At 61.3% G+C, this 9,136-nt stretch overlaps 3 protein-coding genes across 3 annotated transcripts; 1 reads left to right on the top strand and 2 right to left on the bottom strand.

Annotated features, from left to right (window-relative positions):
• Positions 1 to 887: 887 nt before the first annotated feature.
• On the bottom strand, positions 888 to 2,132 carry MNEG_2944 (hypothetical protein; the record flags this gene model as incomplete). Its single annotated transcript, XM_014048583.1, has 2 exons — positions 888 to 972; positions 1,162 to 2,132. 2 exons carry the CDS (start codon positions 2,130 to 2,132, stop codon positions 888 to 890), a joined length of 1,056 nt encoding a protein of 351 aa, XP_013904037.1.
• Positions 2,133 to 4,212: 2,080 nt separating this feature from the next.
• MNEG_2943 (plastid ribosomal protein L35) lies at positions 4,213 to 5,774 on the top strand (the record flags this gene model as incomplete). Its single annotated transcript, XM_014048582.1, has 5 exons — positions 4,213 to 4,256; positions 4,577 to 4,619; positions 4,813 to 4,914; positions 5,183 to 5,248; positions 5,658 to 5,774. The coding sequence occupies 5 exons, from the start codon at positions 4,213 to 4,215 to the stop codon at positions 5,772 to 5,774; spliced, it is 372 nt and encodes a 123-aa protein (XP_013904036.1).
• Positions 5,775 to 7,169: 1,395 nt separating this feature from the next.
• Positions 7,170 to 8,887, bottom strand: MNEG_2942 (hypothetical protein; the record flags this gene model as incomplete). Its single annotated transcript, XM_014048581.1, has 3 exons — positions 7,170 to 7,306; positions 7,610 to 7,834; positions 8,602 to 8,887. The coding sequence occupies 3 exons, from the start codon at positions 8,885 to 8,887 to the stop codon at positions 7,170 to 7,172; spliced, it is 648 nt and encodes a 215-aa protein (XP_013904035.1).
• Positions 8,888 to 9,136: the final 249 nt, after the last annotated feature.

Below are 9,136 nucleotides of genomic sequence, written 5' to 3'. Positions count from 1 at the left end.
GTGTGTGTGTGTGTGTGTGTGTGTGTGTGTGTGTGTGTGTGCATTTGTGCATTTGTGCACCTGCACATGCATTTGAAGCCGGCGTGCACAGGCGCAGGGCAAGGCACAGGCAGACATGGAATGTGAGTTGCGAAGCGGTGTGGCGCAGCTCCCTGCTCACCCCAGGAGTTGGCCAAGGTTACTCCCACAGAACGGTATACCAGCGCCGTGGTGCCAATGTTGCCAGATCAGTGCGGTTCTGCTGAAACGGGGGGCTGGTGCGGGCACTGGTGCTGACAGCTTTGGCATGTCAAGCAGCCTTAGCATGTAGCACCCTGCCCTGGTGACATACTGCATTCCGTGGCCTCCCATGTCAGATGACACCGTGGTGAACGTAGCTGAATTCCATCTGGCATCTTTGCGGTGCAGCAACCAACATCCCGTCTCAAGGTCATGGACCAACGGAGCCATTAGAAGTTATGTGTACTTGGTGTTTACACAGTGGGGGTTGTGACTTTCTTGAACCCAACTTGCGCGACTGAAATTAGCCAACTCACAAGGTGACAAAGGCGCAAGCCAGACATTATGGGTGTGCTTGTGTATGGGACTGGTTTCTTGAGCTAAATAACAACCTGAAAAAAACATACATCCATGGCCGATCAACCAATGTTTGAACTTTAGAGTGCCATCCAGTGCAGCCCAGGTGGGTGCTGGGGTGCTGCATGTGGCAGCAGTGCAAGCGCCGCCCAGACTAGGCGGCTGAGCTGCCCCCATGCTGCAGCCGCAGTCAGTGTGCAATCCATGTGTGCCAACCTTTGCACAGGAAGTAGTCGTTCGTACGCCACATGGCTCGCTTGAACGCGTGTGTCCTCAGCAACCTTGAGGCGCCAAAGACAGGTGCCACCTACCTAGGCGGCCTGGCGAAGCATACGACGGCCGCCGGGGAACACTCCACTGAAGAAGGGGACATTCACAACAGTGCCAGCCGGGGTCCTGCGCAGCAGGAGAGGGCCAGAGGGGAGGGGCCACAAGGGATCAGAACATTGACAGCCTCAGCGTTGGTCGCAAGTCTCGGGCGCGACATAGCGGTTGCATGCCAACAGAATTGCACGGCTGCATGTTGAACCCGCCCTAAAAAGACGATGCGCCCATGCGTTGCGCGCGCGCCTCCCGAGCCCGCACCTGGTCACGGCCCCCCAAGAGCCGCGGACATCGACGTTCCCGTTGTCGACGGCTACGCCGGTGGTGGGCGCCGCAACGTTCACGCGCGTGCTGCCAGGCGTGGACGTGACCGCCACGCCGGTGCCGGGCGCCGAGACCTTCACGGCGGTCTTGGCCGCGGCGGCCGGCTTGGCCTTGACGGTCACGGTGGTGGCGGGGGCGGACACGACGGTCTCCGAGGCCTTGCCGGCCGGGGTGGGCACGGTGGTGGAGGTGACAGTGGTCCCAGGGGCGGTGACTGCCACGTCGGTGTTGCCGCTCGGCTTGGTCGTGGCAACAACCGAGGTGCCAGGGGCGGCAACCACGGTGTCTGAGGCCTTGCCCGCCGGGGTGCCGGCGGTGGTGGAGGTGACGGCAGTTGCAGGGGCATCCACCTTGGTGGCGGTGGCGGCGGGCTTGGCGTCGACATTCACGCTGGTGAACGGGGCGGACACCCGCACGGCAGTCGTGCCGCTGGGCTTGGTGGTGGCGACGACCGAGGTGCCAGGGGCGCTTACCACGGTGTCTGAGGCCTTGCCGGCCGGGGTATCGGCGGTGGTGGAGGTGACGGCGGTCGCAGGGGCGTCCACCTTGGCGGCGGTGCCGGCGGGCTTGGCGGCCACAGTCACGCTGGTGAAGGGGGCGGAGACCTTCACTGCGGCGTTGCCGCCGGCCTTCGTTGCAAGCACGGCAGTGCCAGGGGCCGTCACCACAGTCTTAGACACCTTGCCGGCGGGGGCAGCCACGGTAGTGGAGGTCACAGTGGTGAGGGGTGCGGCCACATTCACAGTGGCGCCACCAGCACCCGACTTCGCAGCGACGCTGGTGCCCGGTGCCCCCACTCCGACGGTCGTGGCCCCATCGGGCTGGACGTTCACGCCCACTCCCACTGATTGCGCAGAGGACGCGGCGGCGAGGGCTGCAGCCATGCAGAGCCAAAGGAGCTTGGCCATTCTTTTCGATTCCTGCAAAAGGTGACGGACGGTCCAGGGTGGATGAAGCGCACGATATACGTCGCGGCAAGGTGTTTTTTGCCTTCAAAGGAAGCAACGCGGCCTGAAGGGACCGCCCCAGATGCCTACGAGAACGCGGGTGCCCGGTGATCTGCGGGCTGCGTGTCGTTCGGGTGATGCGGTTCGCTTGCGGACCGAAAATGGGCGTTGAGTGGCTCAGAGGCGGACAGAAGGGCGCCTGCCTCTGTTACCTTCGCGTCACTGCGGGGTCCAACTCCAAGAGCCTGCTTGATGGCAAAACGATGTGCTGGACCGTGGATGGTCGTGCAGAAGTTTCGAAATCCCAGTAATGTGTTGACCGAACCACCACACGCGCGTCTTGAAGGCTTGGTAGCAACTTCCCCATGGCGCGCAGCACACACCTGCGCAAGCCGCACATCGCCCTGATCATCCAATAACATGGTTGTAAATTTTAAATCAACTTTTTTCCACTATTTGATGACCCGTGGGGCCAGGGCAGTGAGGAAGCGCACCTGGGTGGTGCTTGGTCTAGCAGCTGGCCACACTCGCGCTGCAACATCACTCAATCCCATCACGACCGTTTATCATAAAGTAGACACTTGCGAAATCCCAGTTACACCTGTAGCCTATTTGTGTGGTAGAGGGTTTCCTGCCTTGAGGGTGTTAATGTACGAGCCATCATGCTTGCAGGCCGATTGATATTGGATGTACCGCAGCTGCTGCCCAGGCACCCAGCGTGCCCTGCGCAGTCTTCCCGACCGCAAGTGTGTGTAGGCTCAACACACATCAGCCGCTCATTGCCAAGTGCCGGCGGCTGTTGGGACCCATCGTGAAGCAACTTGCGTTGAAGCACAAGGACTTGATGTGGAGCAGAGAGCCAAGGCGCAGACGCGCAGCAGTGTGTGTGGCAGGCAGGTGACTCGCGGTAGGGGCGTGAAGCCCGCGTGGTCACAGGCTCCCCTCCCCCCCTTTAAGCCGGAAGGTTTGATGCGGGGCCGGCTGCAGCGGGCAGCACTGCAAGCGGGCTGTGCATCTCCCAGCTCGTTCGCAGGCATCCTTACCAATATGCACTCCTGCTCGCGTGCCGATGCCAGTCAGGTTGGCGTTCGGCCAGATTTTGACCACCAGCTGGCCACAACTGCAGCAAACCAGGTGCAGTTGTCTGCACGCCCGGCAACCTCCCCACTGCAGCAAGCCCGTCGCCAGCGACTCGCAGGTGGCAACCACACTCGTCACAGGCAGGACGGGACCACCGCCAGTGCATGCATCGAGTCGTGCTGCCTGCACATCATGCGGGGTGGTGATCCTTTATTAGTAAGGACGTGCTGGACGTGCGTGTCACGTCGCAAGGGTGTGCACCAATGCGACCAGCAAGCGCAGGCCCAAGTGAGGCGGCACTATTATGTGAAGCAACTTTGAAATGCACCTCACATCCACTGCCTTTCAATGCAGTGGGTAGTTGCAGCGGCACCAGCAGGAGCGGACCTTGAGGTTTGGAGGCGCCATCATGTGTATGCTCGGCAGGTTTCATGGGCAAGTATGATTGACTTGAGCGTATCCTGTTACATACGTTCAATCGTGGCCCATGGCGTGTGCGTGTACACCCCGCCGCGCCTGCTGCACAGCGCCAAAAAGGCATCGCATGCGTCGATGGCGGGGTCTGAGCCCCGTATGCATGGATGTTGAGATAAGGGATGGCCCAACTTCCATCAGCGCCTGTGTCCCAGCCATAGTGCCTAGCAAGCTGTACGGGCCGGCACACTCCTGCCTGCGCCAACCCCGTTTGCGCACCACCATATCGGTCGATGCGACGTCAAGTACATATGTGGCTGCTGTCAGTGAGGCCTGGGCCTAACCTTTTGTATCGCATTCCTCCTCTGGAGCTCGTGCCACTCCCAAATGCCCCCAATGGTCGGAAGTCCTGCAGGTTCCTTTGTGGCGGTCAACCCGCCACCCCGCCCGTAGGCACAAGTCAAGCCATCAGATACCCCAGCAAGCGTCCAATCCAGTATCAATCGAGGATTTTAACAAACAGAGGAACTAGACTGCCGACGCGACGATGAACGCGGTGCGCACGAATGGCTCGGCCGGCACAGCGTGCATGTAGGCTGCATGGGTCTCCACTGATATATGTGTTCAATCCACAGGTCTTTGCTTCTCGTGGAAGCGCGTTCGCGGCAGGCCCCGCCTGCCGCGTGCGCAGCACAGTGGTGGCAGCAGCGGTGAGTGGCAAGCACTATTCAATAGCTGCGCAGCAAAGAACCCACTATCGTGCCTTACCTGCGTGCGTCGCCATTGGCTGTATGCCGCACGGGTGCCACATCGCTTGCTCGTGTGGTGGCCTCCACCTTGGTTGAAGTGGCCCATTCACATTCCTCATTGCGCCTGGATGCTCGTTTACTTACGATATTGCAGCCTGCAAGGTCTTGCGTGGTGGTGGTGGAGGCCAAGCTGAAGACGCGCAAGGTGAGCGCGCTGCAGCAGTGCCACCGGCGGCCACAGCACGGCGCGGTGGCAGCGAGATTGTGGAGCAGTGGCAGCGGTGTTTGAAAAAACTCTGGGGATTGCCTATCGTCCGGAGGTGCAGTGGTGCATGCGAGCAGTGCGGCGCACGACAGCGCAGCAAGCAAAAGGCGGCGACTGCACCCCATCATGGAAGGCCCATACGTGGCGCGACGTCTGCCAGGCAGCACACCAACGGCAGCAGGGACTCTGGACGCAGCCGGCTTCTCTGGCCGGCATCGGCTGGCAGCACGACAGGGTCCAGCATAAGCAATGTTGCTGCTCTGACCCGCAGCAGCAGCAGCAGCACGACGGCAACAGCAGCAACAGCGCTGGGGATTGCGGCATCATCACCATCATCATCATCATCAGCAGCAGCACACTAAGATGTCACCGCAATGGCAGCATTATTTGGCCCAGCCACGCTCCTTGAAGCATTTAAGTGTGTGCTGTGCCTTGTGGAACGCTCGACATGCTTCACCCGAAACCCCTCGCAAATCCTGAGCTATGCCACCACCCCTTTGCAGGCTGCGGCCAAGCGCTTCAAGGTGACTGGCAGCGGCAAGGTCGTGGCCCGCCACGCCGGCAAGCAGGTGTGAGGGCAGCCTGCGACGGCCTGCGCACAAACAGGGTTGCCCGTGCAGTCGCTGCCTGGGCTTGTGCTGCCTAGGGGCACGCCGCCTGTCGGCCCTGCAGCAGAGCGCGATGAGTCTTCACTCCTCTATGGGACACACGACTTGACGTCTTGTGCGAACCTCAAACGGGAGCAGCCCGCACTCACCGCTGTCCCTGGCTCAGCGCCCTCGCGTTGACGTTTGAATCTGCACTCGCACCGCCTCCGCGCGTGCATGCGCATGCGCTCTCTCTGTTTCTCTCTCCCTCGCGCACACACACACGCACGCGCGCGCTCGCTCGCACGCACACACCATCCGGCAGCAACCGCCTGGCGTTCCTCTGCTGACTGCCCCTTCCGCCCCTGAACACCACCCAACCTCACTGCAGCACATGAACGAGAAGATGTCCACCAACCACAAGCGGCACCTGTCGAGCAGCTTCGTGCTGTCCCCCGGGGATGCCTATGCGGCCGCCAAGGAGCTGCCTTACGCCGGTGTCCGATAGGCGGCAAGCCGCCCGGGACCATGGCGCCTGTGCGCAGGCGAGCGTCTGAGTGCGGTGGGTTGGTGAGCTGCTGGCAACGGGTGTTCCGATTGCGTCCAATTGTGTAACCAGAGCGCCCGATACTCTTGCAGCACTCCACACCCGATGCTCCATTGTTTTTTGGTTTGGTTGGCAGCCTTATCAGGTCCCCCGTGTTCTTGGAAAGCAGTGCAAGCAGCAGCGGCAGCAGCGGCAGCAGCATCAGCAGCAGCAGCACCTGCACACTCGCGCCATCTAGCCCACATGTCCTGCAGTGTTGCAACATGATGTGCATCTGCTTAGAGTGCCTGATTTGGTGTTACAGCGCCTGCGTAGCTGCGAAACAGCCGCGCTGATGCTGAAGTGTCACCCCTGCACGTATGGTCCGCTCCTCCAGGGATTGTACCAAGTCAGTGGGGACTATGCGCGGGGGTCAATGGAGCGCCGCCAGCTGTTGTGTTGTGTTTCTGAAGGAGAATCTGCAAGTCAGCTGCATCAGTCAAGAGATGAGACCTAGACATGTTACGTAGGACTAAGCGCATGTGAAGCGCTGCGCGATGGGGCCGCGAGAGTGACTGCTCGCTTGTGCAGAGATATATCACACACTTGAATCATACAAGTGCATCCAACATGGGCAACAGCGCCTGTCATAATGTGGCGACACATCCGTTTTAAGAGCCCGTGGTCCCCCGCACGCTGATGGCAAACACAAAACGGCCAGCACTCGCTGGCCATTTGCATTTGCTGCTGGAGAAGGGGGGGGCGACGCTGTAATGCGCCAGCAAAGGAACAAATATGTGTGCTTACGCGTGCACACACAGGCACGCACACACACAGACACACACACACACGCACGCACACATGTGCACATGTTTGTCAACAGCTTTTGTAGGGCTGCATCGCCCAGGAGGGCGGCGTTCCATGTGCACCTGGAGCAATGGGTTCCCCTGGTGCTCAAATGCGGGATCGGACGGCACAGTGCTGATGCAGCGCCGGGCAAATAGACGGCCTGGCAAAGTGTGCAACTGCTGGAATTAAGGTGCATGTCGAGTGATTTATTGGACTCAAACGCGTGATGGCGCTCAGCAAGATGCGCACACTGCGAAAATGCAAGGAAACTAGAATTGGCTGAGCCCAAAGGGCGTCCAGCTGCAGCCAACATTGCGTGCGCTCTCTCCAGCGCCCGCCCGGGCAGGGGCCAGGGAGTCCACTGCCATGTCACAAAAGAGCAGACAAGAAGGCCCACAGCCAACTCATGCAAGGGGGTTAAAAAGGATTGGGGGACAACAATGAAACAGATCAAATGCAGCCCCCAGATGTTGGGAGTGTGGTTGTTTGAGACCGTCCTGCACCTTTGCGGTGAGCGAAGAAGTGGGGTCACCCCAACAGCAGGGCTGCACCAGCCGCCGCGACGGCCAGGGAGGGGGCGCGCCATGTAGCCCGCGCAGCCGTGCTGACGGGGCGCCGCCTGGGCGGCAGCTCGGCGGCGCCGGCAGTGGGCAGGGCGAGGGCGCCTACGGTGGGAGAGGGTGGGGCGAGTTTGAAGACCTTTGACGAGGTGGAAGCAAAGGTCGCTGTCAATGCTGCGTGTGGCTTCGTGCTTGTGGCGGCGGCTGTGCGACATCGTGCCCGGGGTTTGCAAAGCAAACGGGAGGCACTGCCAGGCATCGACGCCGCTCACTTAGGACAACAGGGGGATTCTTGTCTCCATGTCGGAAGCCCCTGCCTACCTAGCAACTTGCGGTCAAACACTGTTCAACCCATTCGACCCGCAGCCGCCCCGTCCCCTGCCCCTCCCAAACCCCGCCCCAGCCCACCGGAGCTCCCGGGCAGCGCGCCAGGCGGCGCGCCCATGTCCATGCCGCCGACGCCCACGCCGCTTGCGTCCACCGCCGGCCGTGCGGCCGCCGCGGCAGTCGCGGCTGCCGCGGGCGCGCGGTTCATGCCGCCGTCCTCCATGGCCGCCTGGGCTTGGGGTGAGCCCGCGCGGTCCTTGACTCGTTTGTCGTAGGCGGAGGGCGTCTCGGCCTTAAGGGTGCCGCCTGCGGGTGCGGGGCGGGCCGTCACGGCAGGGGTTTGGGCCGCGGGCATTGGGAGGGGAGGGCGGCCGCGCTGGGGGGCAGGCGTTGCAGTTCAGGGTTGCTCAGGGGAAAAACGGGATACAGAGAAGCGTAGCGGTCGCAAGGCAATGTGTTCCGCAGCTCACCAATAAACTCCAGGTTAAGTTCCTCTGCAAGGATTGAGGCAAAAAGCACATCGCGGGAGTAGTGTGTTTGTGTGTGTGTGTGTGTGTGTGTGTGTGTGTGCGTGTGTGTGTGTGTGTGTGTAAGGGTGGGGGCCGGGGACGGGGCGCCCCGGGGCGAGAGTCGGGTGAAGGGCCTTGTCAGACATGCAACTGACGCCTCTTTGCTGCCCGGGGTGAGCTGGCGTGGGAGTCTTAAGCCGGGTGTGGCTGCAGCTTGGTACAAACTCCTAAGGTGGGCTGGGGCCGGTTTGCTGGCATTCCTCTGCAGTGCACACACGCACGCGCACGTGCACTGCAGAAACTGTCCTCACGGGTTGCGCAACCAACAGCACATACCCACCATATACTGCACAATACACTGCACCACTCAAGCCTTGCGCACATGCACGCGCGCACACACACGCACACACGCACGCACGCGCGCACGCACACACACACACGCACACACACACACACATGCTGCAACTAGTTAACACCAGCACACCCTGCAACAACACTCTGAGAAGGCCTCTCTGAGACAGGAAATCCAAGCTCACAGCAACACCTCAATGCTGAACCACGCACCGACTTTGTTTTTGAGGTTGTCCTCTGGCAGCCGCTCCACCAGCTTATCGATTGTGCCCTGCGGGTCCCTCGTCTGCACGACAAATGAGACCTCTGTGAACAGGCGGCCAAACGCGTCGGTGGCCGGTAGCACCCTGTGCCACCAGATTTGGTCCGCCAATACCGCCGCCGCCTTGGCGACAGCGTCCCTGAAGCCCTTCTTGCCCCAGAATATCGCGTCGGGGCTGCTGGCCACGCGCATGGTCACCTGCCGGCCGCGCCGCGAGAAAGTCGTGGGGAGAGGCATGGTTGGGGGCGAGGACGGGCTCCGGGCTGGACAGGGGCATGTGCGCGTGCACAGCCGTACGCTCGAGCGGCCTTGCAGGCAGCAGCCTAGTCTGACAATGGACCCATGAGGTCGCTGTCCTTCCCCCTTCCAATTACCATCCCCACCCACAAGTCTCAAGGTTGCGCGCTTGATTGAACCCTGACGACTCAGCCACCGGTGACTCAGCTATCCCCAAGGTTTGAGCTCTCTTGACTGGCCAGATCTTCC

The sequence above is a fragment of the Monoraphidium neglectum genome, assembly GCF_000611645.1.
Source record: "Monoraphidium neglectum strain SAG 48.87 unplaced genomic scaffold scaffold00351, whole genome shotgun sequence".
Lineage (NCBI taxonomy): Eukaryota > Viridiplantae > Chlorophyta > Chlorophyceae > Sphaeropleales > Selenastraceae > Monoraphidium > Monoraphidium neglectum.
This window is presented reverse-complemented; position numbering and strand designations above follow the sequence as displayed.